General features: G+C 36.0%; 1 protein-coding gene across 12 annotated transcripts in view; it reads right to left on the reverse strand.

The window, feature by feature from the left end:
• Positions 1-18,566, reverse strand: part of TRDN (triadin) — a 355,819-nt gene that overhangs the window by 285,902 nt on the left and 51,351 nt on the right. For 11 of the 12 annotated variants that reach the window (XM_087865446.1, XM_087865444.1, XM_087865445.1 and 8 more), the window contains exons 3-4: positions 3,164-3,328; positions 2,061-2,093 (exon numbers count right to left, since the gene is read on the reverse strand). The exons of the other annotated variant lie outside the window; for it this stretch is intronic. In XM_087865446.1, coding sequence (XP_087721572.1) covers positions 2,061-2,093; positions 3,164-3,328 — 198 coding nt within the window. The remainder of the gene's footprint in view (positions 1-2,060; positions 2,094-3,163; positions 3,329-18,566) is intronic. 12 annotated transcript variants of the gene reach the window in all.

An 18,566-nucleotide genomic window follows, 5' to 3' on the forward strand; every position in this document is an offset into this window, starting at 1 on the left:
TAGGGATAAGCTCATAGCATCTCTTCTATAATAATATTTAAAATACGCTTTTTAAAACAGAGTATAATTAGAAATGTTCCACAAAATATTAGTTATTGCTTTAAAATTCTCATTGCCTCTATGACACTAAATGGAAAAGCTTATAAATAAAAAAATAATACTTATAATGAAATATATTTCCTTCAGTCCACTTTAACCAATGTCCATTATTACATAGCCTCTACACACAAGGTAGGATATATAAGCTGTTTCCTTAAATGTCCATTTTCTCATGCAACTTTGTGAATAGTATTATTAAGAGAATATATTCAGATAATTTTAAGTCAATTCTTCTTTTAGTAATCCTTCAAAACACTAGTGTATGGTTTTAAACACATATATCACTTAGACTGTTTTAACTAATGAGCATTACTGACATCTTTTACAAAAGTATCCCTAACAACTATTTAATAGTTTTTCTGTTGATTTTATAAAACAAGGCAATAATTTAAAGAATCATAATTAAGCAGCTTTGTGTGGATTTGCAATTTATGCTAATCATTACATGAAACAATTTTGAAATAATCCCACAGGGAAATTCAAATCAAAAGGAAAGAACAGATTCTTTATTAAATCCTAGATATTGATTTATGGAGAATATGATCTTATGATATTCCTGTGGAATTCAATTTGTAATAAGAAAATATTATTTGTTTTTCTCTCTTCTATTTCCAGTTGGAGCGCACATTACACATAAACTGTTGTTTCCCGATAATGACTAATGACTCAATAGCTTAAACTTTTACTATCTTCTAGGCACTTTACTTTGGAAGTCAGCTATAAAAAAACTGTTTCTACCCTCAAGGAGTTTGTAAACTAATCTAGAATCTCTAAACCTGGATTTGATGGCTGAACTACGGCTTTAGTTCTCATCCTGGATTTGTGATCAAGAAACCTGTCTTCTCCTCTCAATAACTTCATAAACACTTTCGTTTCTGGCTTTCCCACATTTGGGTTTCACTAGTTGAGCTCTCATTTGTTGGACAAGTTACAAATTCAAATTTTCCAAATTAACATACACTAAGTGGATTTTACCCCAGATAATGAGATAATCATCATCTGCTCAGACAAGGCTGAAGCTCCAAATTTGGATCCCACTGTTTGCATCTACAGTAGTTCTAGGCGGATAGCAACAGGAGCCAGCAAATTCTCCCCTGGAGTAAACACTCCCAAAAGCCTGTGGCTGAACATATCCAGCAATAACTAACATATCACAACTGTAACAAGTCTGGCTATGTGTTGGCTCTTTCTCTCTGGCACCAACCATACATCAGGATGGTATCCCTTCTCCCTATTGTCCCTTCTAGACAATTCTTACTCTTTCCTATAAAAATACTTGCTCCTGTGAGGCTCTTGCCCTGTAGTTATACCCCTTTTCCCTAGTCATATTGCTTCCATCTTTTGGATTTGTGATCATCCCAGTCAGTGATGGAAGAGCCTAGCAAGATATATTTCTGTAAGAAATCCTTCTATTCCACATCCAAGTACACCCAGGTAACGCTATTCCTTTGAAGTGATAGATGACACATACTGACTGGATAGGTCTTTGCCTCCAAGATTATTCTTTTCCATACTCTTTCACACACCCTGTCCCCTACTTCTCACCTAAAAATGAAGAATGTTCATAGTGACAATAAAATAAGGAGGAAATGAGTAAAAATTTAAAATCAATAAATCTGGCCACAGTGAGAATAAAGATCATGGGCATCATCATCTGCTGGGCCATTTCTGAGGCTATGGAATTCACTCCTCATTCCTGATTCCAAATCACATGGATCTGTATGTAGGTGGATTGGCGCACATCGATGATGAACGCATCAATTAAATAATCAACTGAAAAATAGTGGGATCAGTTTCATTGGAAAGAATCAAGTATTTCTCTACCTCACTATAAACCTCAATCTAATCATTAAACAAAAACTGCACATTAAAAATAAAGTAAGCTACAACTCACATAAAAAATATTTGAATCATGCTGAAAACCAACATTACCACATTTTTTAAAGGTGAAAACAACCAACCTTTTTGTTTCAAGGGAGGCTCCTCTATTTCTCCTATACCAAGACAAAAACAGTAAATTAGAAAAACTTTCAGCATAGCATAATCCTGCCTCTCTCTTTTCCCATTTTCTTTTGTTCATTAAAGAAGCCATCTATTAGTTTTGACATTAGTAGTCCTTATATTACTTTGCCTCCCAAATTCCAGTTTTTAAGTATAAACTTTGTTTATGTACATTTATGTGAGATAGTTTCACTTTTATGAGTTCAATAAAATCGTGGCAGCAATCCAAATTATACATTATAGTTCGTATATCATGTTCATTTCAGTTCTCTATTGTTCGTCTCGACCTCTCACTGGGGCCAAACAAATACAAATTCAGACAAAGTCATAGCGAGGACTACACTAATAAGAGCTTTCCTGGTAGTCAAGACTGAATACATGATTTGTGATGACTAAGGCTGACCCTAAAAAATGTCATGTAAAAGACAGAATCATAACGCTTTGTTCTTTTCACATCCATTCAATAGTAGTTTATGTATGGTTGGAGTTTATTTCCTTTTGTTTATTAATATATACAAGAGAGTACATAGGCTAGTTGCATAATTGTTGTGACATTTAGAATATGTCCTTCCATTCTACAACTCCGTTTGTTTCAATAAATTTACTTTTGATTATGATTTCAGTGGAAATGCTTTCTATTTGATCATGAATATGACTTACATGTATAAAACGTATGTCTGTCAATCGTTGTTGTTATTTCAGTCTACCTAAGGATAAATTTGAGAAATAGCTACTATTTTTTCCCCAAAGAAGCATATAAATGGTAAGGTCTGATTGTGAGTTTATAGTAGTACACGGTAAGACCCTCTCTACTATAATGTTACCCAAATAGTAGCATTTAATTTTGACATCTTTGCCATAACGGCAGATGAGCTGTAAGATGAAAGCCAAATAGGGACCGATTTACTGAGTTTGGCAGCCTGTTGATAATGCTGTTAGAACTCAGAAGCGTATTCATTTTGGTTTAGCCTGACCTAAGTGCCCGTTTAACTTTAAGCAAACCACCATACTGCATAACTAATATTGTTCTGAGAAGTTAGGTGTGCTGCTATGCTCTTTGTACCTTTATCAGTGTCCTCATCCCCATCATCATCATCTTCTTCATCACCCTCAGACGAGATGATGTCAGACAACAAAGAAAAGAAGCCATAGACCCAGTCCGTGGTTTCTTCCACAGCATCATGTACAAGTTTTAGAGGATCTGAGCCAATCTTGGAAATAGAGCTTGCTAAAAGTAATTAAAAACAAGAGAAAAATTTTACAATCATTCCCCAAAAAACTAAGGAAAGCTGTTTATCCTAATTTGTGTCTTTGACACAAAATATGTTAATTTTATAAATGCAAATGTCTCTTGGCTACAATTTGGAGGGGGGCTCGGAAATAGAAACTATATTTTGTCATAGTATGCATGTGTATTCAATTAAAAAGAAAAGTTATTGAATACCTATGGTACCAAACACTACGGGGTTACCAAGAAAGAAGTTGTCCTTGAGAAGTTTATAATCTAAGTAAGAGTTTAATACAGGGCAAAATTAGGAATGGATTGAAATAATGTGCATCTATGTTATTCAAATTGCAATATACTCCCTACGTTATGGGTGTTCAGAAACAGAAGCTATCATCGGTGGCCCATATTATACTGGAAAGCATCATGGAGAAGATGGCTCTGTAAAGTTTTAGGCAAACAATAAGTGCCAAGTAGACGTAAGTAGCTGTGACTAAAGTAAGACTGATAGGTCCATTTATTATAATTTGTGGTGCATCAGGAAAAATCTGGAATTGTCAAGGTAGTATTCATATCAGGTTCCAGCTAGATTCAATTTGTTTATCCTTGTTAGGCATCCCAGTACCTGAAAATAAAAAATATTTAAATTTCTACTAACTTTAGTAGATAGAATTAGGAAAAACTGAAGTCTATAAATCTTCCATTTTTTTATATCCTGGGAAATAGAAACTGTGAAATGAAAGATTAAAAAATAAAAATGCAAGCAAATAGACATAATAGATATTTCCAAAATGTTGTCCTTCTCCTTCTCATTTTAATTATATGAAAATTACTCTGAGGCTGCAAAGATAGCCTCTAATATCTGATTGAAGGGGTGATCTATCTAAAAATATGATATAAGTTGCAACTGACTTTTTTAGCAATCTAAATTAAATTTTAGACTTATGTTTTCCTTAATTTTAAAAGTTATTTTAGCTTTTCAGAGATTTTTCTCCCTTTGATGTCTTAAAAGACTAGAAATATATCAACATATATTATTTAAAGGTTAAGGACTCTAAAATTAGGCTTTTATTCTGAAGGAGATAAGAAGTCACTGGAAGGTTAGAGCAAAGGAATGAAGTGATTGGACATACGTAACTTCATTCTCTTTGTTGAGGATTGAAAGAATGCCAGGTTGGAAACAGGGAGATCAGCCAAATGAAATAAGCAAGGGGAAACATGATGGTGATTTCTATCAGGGTGATAGTTGTGTGTGTGTGTGTGTGTGTGTGTGTGTGTGTGAACTGTGGTCATTTTCTGAATGTATTTAAAAGATAGAATTAATCATATAGGTTCACAGTTTGGCTCCTGGTGTGAGAGAAAGAGAAGGGTACAGGATAACTTCAAGGTTTTTAGCATGAAAAACTGGCATGATGGAAATGCCATTTGCTGAAATGGGGAGGTCTGGAAAGAAACAGGGTTTTTTAGGGGGAGTATATAAGTACCTGAGTTTTAGACTTGTCAGACTTAAGTTGCCTATTAGACACCTATGTGGAGATGTAGACGTTTGTACAACCCAATATGACCTACAAAAGAAAAGTCCTAGCCAAAGATAGAAACTTAGGAGTTCAATAGAGGATAGAAGGTTCCAGAATCATGATACTGAATGATATCACCAAGGAAGTGGACCCAGGAGCATACCAACATTTAGAAGACAAAGAGATAGTCAGAAAGGTGAACCAGCAATTGATTATGACAAGGAGAGATGAGAGAGAGACAGAGATATACACACACACATCAAGAGAGAGCATGAGAGAACCAGAAAAAGTGTAATGTCTTAGATGTCAAGTGAGGAAATTGTCTTGAGGATGGTACAGTGATCAACTGGCAAAAGCTGCCAATAAGTCAAGTAAGATGAAGACTGAGAATAGACATTTAGATTTAACGATGAGGAGGTCATCGGTGACCTTCAAAGGGCTGTTACAGTGGAATGCATTCAGGACCAAATGGGAAGAATTTAGAGGTGGTAAGTAGATTTTACTATAAAGTAAATGACAGAGCTTGGGCAATGTTTAAAGAGTACTAGAATCATAGTGGGTTTTCAGTTGTTTGAACACTATTAAAATGGAAAGAATATTTCATTTTACGCTGATGGGTAAGATCCTACAGAAAGGGGGAAAGTGTGTGCTCCCTTAGACAGCACATATACTAGAAAGGGGGAAAGCGATATGAGAGAAAGGATTTCTGGGGAAATTTTAAATTTTATGTTCTATTTCAGGGGATTCACAGCCCATCCAAGGATGCCAAGTTACAAAACTTATCTTCATGATTCAGTGACAATGTAACTTTACTCTTTGGATCCTATTTTACTGCATTCTGGAGAGTTTTGCATGAGCAAGATATGGTAGTCTGAATGATGAGATTAAACCTTAGAGAAAGGAAATGAAATGGAATTTTATAATTGCAATTGAAAAATTTTAAAGAACTGTATGTAAGGAACTGGATTATAATGGCACCATTAAATGTATTTTTTAGCACTAGTATATTTTATATCTAATGGAAGAATATGGCAAATGGGATTTTTATGATCTGAATAGACTGAGACCATTTCCCCATTTCCCTTTTTTCTAAATGTTCACTGAGGAACTTAACAATAAAATCCAACAAATAGACATCAGTTTAATTATCCTTATGCCTAAATGCACTATATATATACACTCTGCAGACATGTATATTGCCTGGTCCTAAAATAGTCAAACCAGGATGTTTTCATGAAGTCAGTGTTGCTGGCTTGTGATCAGCCTCTGATTTTTAGTTATGTGGACAACAACTTTAAAAATATCAATATAGATGTACACATAGATAAAAGATACAAATTATAGATATATCTTAAATAAGATAGTAGTCCTCAAGTTGACTCTAACTCCCTCTCTTGGATATCACATCCAAATTCTATCAATGGGAATAATCCTATACAAGGCAACTAAACATTTTATTGATGTGGGTTTTTTTAAATTATATTTTCTTACCTCTCATGTTTCCATGAGTTAAATTAAATATATTACATTAGGATCATCATAAAAATAATAGTAGCTAACATTTAGAGAGTGTGTATTACCTGCCAGATACTACTCTAAGAACTTTATATTAACCCACATTTCCCTTTCAATAACCCAATGAGGTAGCTATATTATTTTATCTCTCTTTTAAATATAAGAAAACTGAGGTTTTGCTATATTGCTATCAACAAACAAACAAAAATGTGAATTCACAATTGGTTCTAGAGTCAGATACTGGATGAGAGATCCTGGGAGGGGTTTTCTTGCTGTTAAAAGGGGAAACAAGGACTTTATTGCATGGGTACATAAAGCCTGGAGCTGCTGTAGCCACCTTATAACCATAAAGACAGCAGCTGATTCACTGAGGAAGGCAAAGGTTAAAAATGAAAGAACTAGAGTCCATATGACATTGCTGAAGCATTGAATTATCCAATCTTGGAATAATCGCCCTACTTCCAGAGCTTCTGTTATGTGAGATAAGAAATGTTTCTCAGTGTTCAAGTCACTCTTAATTGTATCTTATATTTCTTACAGAAAAATATACCACCAAATGCAGGGGAAACTGCTCTAGGATCCTTATGATCGATAATTGGATTCTTAGCACTGATAAAAGAGTGCCAAGAGAGGCAAGGAAAAGTTTAAAGTTAAATACGATTTCTATTGGCCCTCTGTCTTTGAAGTCAAAGTATACAGATACTTAAGTTTCTAAATGGGAACATACACTGGAAATTAAATTAGTCATTTTCTCTGCTTTCCTCCTAAAGAACCAAGTCCATGTTTTCGCCATTATCCTTGACCATCAGTCTTACATTCTTTAAGTTATATTAGACTCTTCTTGATCTTTCAAATCCTGACAAACATCAGCAAAGAACAGTTACAAGCTTGGGTCCTGAGCTCAGACTGACAGCATTCAAGTTTAGGCCTCCCACCCAGTGCAATGCCAGCCCATATTGGAGGCAGAGACAGAAGGAGAAATCAGTAATAATAATCCTGTCTTTATTTAAAATTTTGATATTTGGTTCAGTGCAGATTTTTGCATTAATTTTGTAATTTTAACTATTGCATTAAAATATCATGCGTCCTAATTACTGAGTTTTTCGGAGTCCTTACATTTTGTACCCAACGTGAGTGCGTCACTCACCTCACTCTAGTCCTGGTGCTCCCCCCACGGATAGCTGTATGATGTTGAGAAGATCAACTTTTTCCACGTCTATAAAATTCATTGGTCTATGCTTTTCTAAAGTCACTATTCGAAAGTCACCCCTTCATACCTGTTATCTTTATGTTAAACCTTCTCATATTCCAATTTATAATATATCCAGTTCTGGCAAACTGTATTATATAGTGGGAAAAAATATTTTTTTCTGTGCTGCAGTTTGCTGAACTGTAAAATGACAATAAGAGTAATAATACTTACCTCACAAGGTTGTTATGATTATTATATGAGATAATACATTCGAAGCACACAGTATGGTACCTGGTAATTAATAAATGTCAATGTGGAGAAACAAGCAAGATTGCCTTTGAATCTTGAATGAGCCAGAGGTTCTTGTCAGTTTTCTAGCTGGGGCAGCGGCTGTCCCCTTAGTAACAAGCTCTGTGTATGATCTCACCTTCAACTCAGGTCTCCGAATGCTGCACTACAGTCATTTCCATATCCCCCTACACCTCTGAGGCCTAAATTCCCCTCGCATGGTGTCCATTCCCAAAGGAATTACCCTCCCAACGGTAGGCTGCCCTCATGCATATTTTATCAGTGGCAAGAGCATCTCAGCGGTGGAGGAGGTTTGCTTATCTGCATCCGTCTGAGCCACTCCAAGAGATGGTGATTGAACAGGAATCCCAGGCATCTTCTGCCCCTTTTGCCCATGAGTCTCTGCCTGCATTAGATGGTATTTACTGAACTTCACTCAAACTCACTGTATATAAACTCCTTGGTATAAAGCACCTAAAGCAGCGTAAAGGAAATAGTAAATGTTATTAATTGGATTCTCAGAGCCGTTTAACTCAAACATAGGGTGGTGCTCCATGAATGTAGACGTTATAAATATTGTCTTGTGATCATTCAGTCACTATGTTGTCACAGGCCACCTTGGCAGGGTCTGTGAAATCCAAACAATTACATGAAAGAACTAGTGATTGTTCCTTAACCCCCAGAAAATATTCACGTTTAAATATTTAGATCTAAACTGAGGTAAGCGCTTTTAAAAGTGTCACAAATGCTACCCCAACTAGAAAAAAATTCAAGTTGTATGTACGTTGATGTGTGTACCTTGCACATACGAGCGCCTTGCACATTGGCTTGCTACACAGGTGTTTCTAATTTTGATATGTGAAGAGTACTGTCTGAAAATATATAGTGTATTTCCAGACCTAAAAAAATTCTAATTTTCAGTGACTGGTTTCTCCATTCTTATTGCAGTTAAGTGCTGGGATACTTTTGTTTCTGTTAGTGAAAATTTGATCGTGTTAAGAAGAATTTTAGCAAATTATGCATCATTTAATATACTCTGAGTTACATGACAATTCCTGCTTGAAGTACTGTGAAATTACTCTGGGTAAACAGAATTCCCTAGAACTTACCCAGTGCCAAACAGAGCTTCAGATGTGTTTCCCATTCCCATGCCACCCCCAGGATGGGAAGAAAGGAAACAAAAGTAGGAAAAACAAACAAAAAGATAAAAATATGTAAATGCTGTGTTAGTATATGCAGAAAGCAATGGTTGTCTCCTCTGTGTTTATGTTTCTTATACTCAGAAATGTCACTGAGAGAATGCAAATTCTTATTAAACATTTTGGACTTGAGGTTTGACATCATTTATAATAGTCAACAATTTCCTAAGAATGTAAGGTTGAAATACTAATTTAATTTAGTTTATTTTTAACCAGAACACATTTGAAATGAAAAGCACTCACAATGAACTTAATAGCCCTTTGAGTCTTTAGGCCCTGGAGTTTCCAGCATAGACAATGCTAAGTACGGATACTTAAAGAGTAACAAACAAAAATATGTGCTTTTATATCCACTTATTAAGGTCTGTGTCTTTATCAAAGGGACATTTACTCAAGACATTGTACTTTAAAGCATTTTAGGATCAGTCTGAAGTAACTTTCAAACAAACTCATGGGTTAGACCATTTAACTCGAATAAACTTGGTTGAACTCAATGATGTCAGAACTGCCATCTTTAATTTTTATCATCACAATAGAAGGGCTTTCAATTTCTTATACTCTCTTATATGCCTTTTTTCCTCCCATGAGTTTATTGTTTTCTTTTTCTCTGTTTCACTTCAAATTGAAAGTAAGGCCAATATGTGAAAAATATAACACATCAAAGAAAGTCAAGAATTCAGGAAATGTTTGAAGCAGCACCTTTATTCCTCCATAGTTATTCTAAGGTGTATTTATATCCTGCCAATGGAAGTTTGTAAAAAGCACACTAACTGGAATTCCAAATCGTCCCATTATTGTCTCTTGACAAAATCCCTGGAAATAGCTATATTTTTGTAAGATTGCTTCAGTTTCAGAAACAACACTTGATATTTTGGTATCTGAGAAGCAACTTTTGTTGCACCAGAATAATAATAATCTGTAGCACCAACATAGCTTTTGCTTTTTTTTTTTTTTAAGAGAGAGAGAGCAGGCGGGTTGGGGGTTGCAGAGGGAGAGAGAGTCTGAAGCAAACTCCACCCTGAGCATGGAGCCTGATGTGGGGCTCAATCCCACAACCCTGAAATCATGACCTGAGCCGAAATCAAGAGTCCAACACTCAAACAACTATACCACCCAGCTACACCACCAACATAGATTTTTTTAAAGATAGCTTTTCCACCCAAGAAGAAAGGATTGTTTCTTAATATCTTCTCTTCAAATCCATGTATAGTAATCCTTTAGAATGAGTTTCACTGTTAAGTGGTTGCCTTCGACTCAAGTTGTGATGCCAGGTCCTGGGACTGAGCCCTCTTCGGTCTCTTTGTTCAGTGGGGAGCTTGCTTCTCCCTCTCTCTCTGCCTGCTGCTCCCCCTGCTTCTGCTCTCTCACTCTCTCTCTCTGTCAAATAAATAAATAAAATCTCAAAAACTAAAAAATAAAAAAATTAAATGATTTCCGCTAAAGAGATCATTGGAGTGGAACTGCCTAACAGAGATTTGGGAGGAACAAAGGTAAAAACCGTAGTAAAATGGAGAGGTGGAGACCAATGAAAATTAAATTCAGCTTCTACAGTATAGGCTTTGCCTTGGGTAACTTCCATTGCAGCATATAATAACATTTTGAGGATCTCTGCATGGACAGAAATGTGGAACTCAAGCTATGTTGCAAAATTTCTTTGAAATTGAATATGTAGATCAAAATAATTTTTTTATTTATTTAATTAACATTTTGTGATTTAGCAAAAATATAAATATTAAATCAGCTCATTTTAGACTGGATAATTAAGTTATGAAGTAAAAAGATATTTCTATAGAGCATCTCTCAGATGCTTCTATGAAGAAGAGTGTGATGAAAACTCACTTAGCTCTATTTAAATGAGTGTTTTCACAAATGAATGATAACCATGCTATTGCTGTAGTCCATAATATATGTTATATTTTTTAAGTAAGATGTTCAAAAAGCTGTATATAATTACATGCCCTGAATTACATAAGTGATGTATCTTCAAAACCAACTTTCTCTGAGTAACTTTCCTCCAACTGGATTTTTAACACAGAGACGATGTACAGAGGTTGAAATTCCCTTAAATTTGCTGTCCTTACCCTCAATGAACAGGCCTCAAAAATGGTGAAATGGGAAGTTGGATTCATGAAATTCCCTTGGTACTTCCCTTTTTAAAAGATTTTATTTATTTATTTGAGAAAGAGAGAGAGAGCACATGCACAAGCAAGGGGGAGGGACAGAAGAAGAGGTACAAGCAGACTCCCCACTGATCAGGGAGCTGGATGCTGGGTTCCATCCCAGGACCCTGGGATCTTGTCCTGAGACAAAGGCAGATGCTTAAACAGCTGAGCCACCCAGGCACCCCTTCCCTTGGTACTTCTAATATTAACCACGCTATGGGAGAGTTTTACTTATGCAGGTGGAGTTGGGTTTTGAAAGCAGAAGAAGAGGCACTTGGGATGAAAATATGGGCATAAAGTAGAGAGAGCGAGGAAATCAGGAGCCTGCAAGGGATGCGATGAGATTCATGAGAACAAACTGGAAATTGCATCAGTCCTATGACCTCCAAAACTCCCTCTCCAAAGAGAAGATGCTATCACCCTTGTCATGCTAAATATGCACCTAGGCCAGGAGTGGAAGAAGCTGAAGAAGCATCTGTCGGGAGCTGGAGTTGCTGTAGGATCAGGGGCTGTCCCATGCCAACAAGGTGAGCCAAGGGATCAGGACAACATGCATACTCAAGTTTAAAGGAAGACATTTGAAATTTTAAATAGGGGAATAATAATAAAAAAAGATGTGCAACTTTCATTCTGGCCTCAGAATGAAAAGGAGGCAAAGGCAAGATTCTAGGCAAAAAAAATACATGGCTACTGCAACAATCTTGGGGAAACTAAAGCAGGAGTTCTAGAAATAAGTCACAGAGTACAGAACAGAGCCAAGAGATGTTTAAAAGTTAAATGAGTGTTTTTTGATCACTGAGTGTTTATGGGTCGTGGGGAAAGAGAAAAGCTTACAAGGAGTCCCACATTTCTGACTTAAAAAACTGGAAAATGAACTGGACTTAGAATCTAGGAGGCAGGCCTGGAAAGAAATATAACTAGTTCAGTTGGGAATCTTGAGTTTAATGCTCCAACCGAGCATCCTTATGCAATTAGAAAAATTGGAGACAGATTGAGGTTAAGGATGGGGAAAATAAAAATGCTTATGAGATTAATTTTTCCTTCAAAATCAAAATAGTTTTACTGACTCCCATGGTGGAAAGTTTTTCTTAAAACTTATGATAAACTTTGATTGTTTAGAACTGTGTCTACTTTTATCCTCTAAATCTTACTATCTTGCCATTTTAGAAAATTGATCCTATTGGTAGATTGAGAGCCATATATTAAAGGTAAGTAGGCTAAATATGATGGCAGCTTGCTTATCACTTGTTTGGGTGATGCAAAGTCATTGCAACCGACACATGGAACAAGGCGATACTGTTTGACAAGGGCAAGAAGCCATCGATGCCAAAGAGACTTACGAAAGTCCTAAGAAGATAAGGTTTTAATAAGGAAGAGGCTGTCAATAGTTCTTATTCTGTAAGGTTTAACCAAGATGAATGGTACGTGTGCAAGTTGTTCACACTTAAGTTCACAATTTGTTCATTTGTTCAATGTGTTCGGGAAGAAGTCAAGTGTGTATCTGAGACATTTTAGCAGAGTGATAGAATACGCCAGATCATCTCTTAACAGAGGGCTTTAGAAACAAAGAGGGCTGTTGCCAAATGGCGATATAGGGAAGTGAGGGAAATTTGTTTTTCCAAGTTAAGAAAACCCATAAACACTCGTGGCAAAGGAGGGAATAGAGGAGGAGATCTCGAAGATCCTGGAAGGAGACGGCATTTTACATCTGGCAACATTTAAATGTACCAACATTGAAAAAGTACCTTCAAGGCTCTTCCCTTCTATACACACCCAGATACACACATTCCCTTAAAAGTAATGAGCCCGTTTGAAAGGCCAAATCTTCCTGGTGAGCCTGGTTCCTCAGTGGGTTGGCTGCCTGACTCTTGATTTCGGGTCAGGTCATGATTTCATGGGTTTTGAGATTGAGCCCCAGAGTCTGTTGAAGATTCTCTCCCTCTGCCCCCACCCACTCCTGCTCTTTCTTTCTATCTCTCTCTTTCAAATAAATAAATAAATCTTTTAAAAAAAAATCTTCCTGAAGCAATAACTCGTACTTTGGGTTACAAGGAGGTCATTAGACTGAAGTGCTTCGAATGCTTTAGCAGCCAATGAAAGCAAACCCAAACCTAAGACTGTAAATACCTCAAGGATAAGAAATCAAAACCTAAGGACAGCCAATCACAGTCAACCAGGCTTTGCCAAGTAAGGCGAACTCTTAGCCACAGCCCATCAATAATTGCCTTGCTCTGCTTCCACCTTCTACAGAAAGCTTCTAACTCCTGTAGGTGGAGCTTTCACAACCACTTTCTTTTTGGTGCTGCCTGGTTCCACTCAATTTTTCTTCAAACTCTTAACATTTTGAATATGCCCCAGTTTATCTTTTAACATCCCAGATAAATATATTTTCCCAAACCATTGTCATTTTCGCTCTCCATCTTCTTTTCTCTTCCTCTCTGTCTGGTCATCTTTTCTCTCCCCCCTCCCTCTGATCTCTGCATACTATCAGTATGAGATTACAATGGTCAGGCCCGCTCTCTTTTTTAGTGATAACCATGTAAGAAATAAAATAAAATAAAATAAAATAAAATAAAGGGCAGACACAAAGCTTTTGAAGTACATCGGATTCTAAAAGATAAAACTCATGTGATTTACCATTTTGAAAAAATAAAATACTTGCAGATGTTGGATACTTAGATGCTTTTAAACCAAAGAAAAACTAGGATCCTGATTTAAAAGCACTTTTGGTGAGCTAATTGTTTTATTGACTGCACAAGGAAATGACTGTCACTTTTCTAATCTACATTTGAATAGTCATAGTGTAGCTCCAATCCTTGCGATTCAAAATCTGAGGCATGGGCATTTTCCTTCTGCTTTTTAACATTTTCTCAATTCAAATTTTCTCATACTCATCTTAACTATTAACAGACTTCAGTATTTTAGAAATGTACACTTGTATGGAACCCTAATGAAATTAAAGACAAGCAACTTTAGTTAAAATTACATGGCTATTTCAACATTTAATAGTTTCATGGCAACGTTTCTAAGTCATTCTTTGCTATTCCTCAACTGTAACTTTTTGAGGCAATGAGGAATGCTACTGAATGCAAATAGATGTACACTTCACCTCTTTTTCCCAATATGACCCCAATCAACCAATTTTTTGCTGGCAAAATCGTGTTGCAAATGTTTCAGCCTGGAATATTTCCAGCCTACTGGAGCTAGATCCATGTCAAATAAAGGGCATTTATATTCTGACACAAAATTGCAAACAACTTCTGGCTCCTTTTACCCATGTCAAGTATCTAAATAAAATGAGAGAATCTTATTATACTTTTATTAATGAGCATGGTGTAGCTGTTATTACATTAATAGAAAAACCTGCTTGCTTTCCTCTTTTTTTTAAAAAAAATCTTAAATATGAACACAATTCCAATGTTATAATATTAACAAGTAATGGAAAAGCAAGTTTTCTGTAGATTTATAGCTTTCGATAGATTTGTTTCCAAGCTAACATTCAATGGAATTAATTTTCTGGGAGCACAAGGATAGTCAAAATATCACAGTACTCCAATCGGATGATTTATTTGGATCATTATATTATAAACTTAACAGACCAGTGGAGAAGAGAGATAGTAGATTTGGGATTAATATAGTAATTAGCATATCTGGACTAATTATTTAATAAACATGCATTTGGTCAGTCAAGTTTTAGTCTTGGAAACTCTTGATTGTATTATATAGTCTCTTTAGCTATTCTTTTACTCAGTGTTAGCTGAGGAAATAATTTTGAAGTTCTTTTTACCACATTAAAATGTAGTATGTAGCGCCATGAATTATGTGCTTATTATATCATATAAGAGTAACAAACCATTTCAGAATGGCTAGAACATTTCCTCAATGTTAAAATAAAATAGAGCACTTTAATCACTGGATTTCTTTTGTGTAATTGCTAGAATCTATGTATATTCACATGATATTTAAAAACTGGAAATCAAGTGGTCAATTCATCTTTTTGAAATATGCCTATTCATCTTTTGAAACATTGAAATACGCTTAAGGTCATGAAGAATAAATTAAAATAGTACTAACTACAATTTATCTAATAATGATGATGTGCCATTCAAAATTCCAAGTGTTTTGTATGTATTAACTTATTCAAGGTTCACAGGACCATATGAAACAGGTACTATTATTCCATAGAGAGAATGAAATTGAGGCACACAGAAGTAATTTCCCCAAGATTACACAGCAACGGATCGGTTGTCAGGAGTGATTGGTAAAGTCAGGATTCTAACCCCAAATTTTGTTATTACTGTTTTGTGTCTTTGCTTTTTTTTTTTTTTCTTTGTTTGCTTGTTAGATATGCTTAGCAAATAACTTCTGTTTAGATCATACAAATTTTACTGAACAATATGTGTCAGGCAATAAACAGGGCAACAGGATTATTAAAATGAATAAGAAAATCCTTTCCTTTGAGATGCTTAAAGCGCAATCAAGGAAACAGACATTTAAAAAGTATTTTAAATGTGAATCCTAACATTATCAGTATCATCATACACTAATATTTTATGAAGAAATACTATGCTCATTACTCAGCATTCAGAGTGTAAAAAATGCTATCACCCTTTCCTTTATTTCCTTATCTGTTCATTCACTTTCACCTAAATGTTCATTCAAATGTTTGTTGAGGGGCGCCTGGGTGGCACAGCGGTTGAGCGTCTGCCTTCAGCTCAGGGCGTGATCCCGGCGTTATGCGATCGAGCCCCACATCAGGTTCCTCCGCTATGAGCCTGCTTCTTCCTCTCCCACTCCCCCTGCTTGTGTTCCCTCTCTCGCTGGCTGTCTCTATCTCTGTCAAATAAATAAATAAAATCTTTAAAAAAAAAAATGTTTGTTGAGCTCATACTTTGTGCTAAACACTTCTAAGCACTTGAAATATCAAGTAAATGAAATAAAGCCATTTCCTTACAAACCTAACAAATCAGTGGAGAAGAAACATTTTATTTTATTTATTTTTTTTAAAGATTTTTATTTATTTATTCGACAGAGATAGAGACAGCCAGTGAGAGAGGGAACACAAGCAGGGGGAGTAGGAGAGGAAGAAGCAGGCTCATAGCAGCGGAGCCTGATGTGGGGCTCGATCCCATAACGCTGGGATCACGCTCTGAGCCAAAGGCAGACGCTTAACCGCTGTGCCACCCAGGCGCCCCAGAAGAAACATTTTAAATAAATAATCACACCCTGGGGCACGTGGGTGGCTCAGTCAGTTAAGCCTCCAACTCTTGATTTTAGCTTAGGTTGTGGGATAGAGCCCCCCTCGAGCCCTGTGCTCAGTGCAGAGTCTGCTTGTCTCTCTCTTTCCCTGCTCCTCCCCCTGCTTGCTCTATCTCTAAAATAAATAAATAAAATCTTTTTTTTTTTAAAGATTTTATTTATTTATTCGACAGAGATAGAGACAGCCAGTGAGAGAGGGAACACAAGCAGGGGGAGCGGGAGAGGAAGAAGCAGGCTCATAGCAGAGGAGCCTGATGTGGGGCTCGATCCCATAACGCCGGGATCACGCCCTGAGCCGAAGGCAGATGCTTAACCGCTGTGCCACCCAGGCGCCCCAAATAAATAAAATCTTTAAAAAGATAGTCATACCCAATTAAATATATACAACTTGTAAATATATACTATGAGTGAAGAGTAAATAATATAATGAGGAAGTATGACAAAGTGACTTGATTTACATTGAAAGTTCAGGAAAGGTTTTTCTAAGGAAGTGAATTTAAGCATAGCACTGAAAGTTGTATAATAGCTGATCCATCAAAAATTTGGGTGTTAACAGATGGTATGATTTATAATTGTATCCATCTACATGGATACATTTATAAATGCAACATAAGGCCTCATTTGGTAAGGTTCAAACAAGTAGTATAGAGCACTGATTTCAAACTTTTGGATTTTTTGACCTTGAAATTCACCACCAGCAAAAACCTGGAACCCAACGTCAAATTGCCAACTTTTTATTTTATAGAAGAATGTCATTTATAAACAGTGACAGAAATAATATCTGCAGTTAACATCATTTCCAAAGAGAATTTTAAGACTAAAAATGTAGGCACCATAAAATTAAGAATACTCCTCTAAAATAAATAAATTTTTCTTTATCTTTTTCCTTATTTCATGAAGGAGCAACAAATTTTCATTAGGATCTGGAAATCATTGGACTATGGAAACTTCTGCTTCCTTGATGTGTTTATGAGCAGACTGGATTTGGGTAATGAAATGTATCCTTCTAGATGTAGTGACAAAGAGGACCAAACAGGCCTGGGACATTGAACGGAAAAGTAGGATTTTGATAAGACTTGAATCAGAATAAGAATCACATAAAATGTCAACTATACTTGAAAACTCAGTGCACATGAGAACTGATAAAGTCTAAAATGTTGCATTTAGTGTCTCGGTCTTCCAAGTCTCCTAAAATGTGATAACATATTCATACACAGACAGTCACACAGATCTCTCTCTACACTCACACACACACACATGCATGCACATACATATACATATATACATAACCATTAAATGTTAAATTTATACATTCTGATTGGCTTTGGGTCTTCCCTGAATCATTTTACTCCTCTACACTCACAGCCTGACAAACAGTGCACCTGCTTAACTGGGCTAAGTGCCAGAAGAAAAAATCAGGGAAATTAATTTCCAAGAGCAGTAGATAAATGGCACACCTCATTAGAAAATCTATTTAAAAGGCACATCAGGAGATGTCTGCAAGACTTTCATAAGAAATTGATGCTTCCTACCATGATGTCCTTGCTGGCTTTCTTCTCAGATTACTGATCTTCCTTCCCGGTAATAAGATTCAAATGCAAGTTATGCTTAATGAGTGTCTCCTATGTGCCAGGCACGTATGTTTTACATAGATTATCTTATCTAATTCTTACAAAATTGTTTTGAAATAAGTATGTGAAATGCATGCAAAAATTACCAAATGTGCTTCTTTGAGACCTCCTGGTACACCCATATAAACATTTTTCCTTCTTATGGATAGGGATGTTAATAAATTATGACCCTTATTCTTTAGGCAAGAAAAACCAAGAGTTAACTACAATTTATTCCTGTTCCTTCTGACCTAGAGGAAAATCATTAATATCTACTAATGCTTGAATTTGTAGTGATCTCTTTAGAAATCTTAGTTTTTGCATTTATTGTTTAGAGAGAAAAAGTTGTCTCTTTATGAATAAGACAGACAAGTTTGTAAGGAATTTCAACCAAAGCCCACAAATTCTGATCCTGAGAGAGTTATTAAATCATCAGGGCAGCCCTCTGTTTTCCGAAAGAGCTTCCTGGCTGAGTCTGCAGAAGCTTGGGGGCAAGGTC

Source organism: Ursus americanus, chromosome 11 (genome assembly GCF_024610735.1).
Source record: "Ursus americanus isolate L20-20 chromosome 11, mUrsAme1.1.p, whole genome shotgun sequence".
Taxonomy (NCBI): Eukaryota; Metazoa; Chordata; class Mammalia; order Carnivora; family Ursidae; genus Ursus; species Ursus americanus.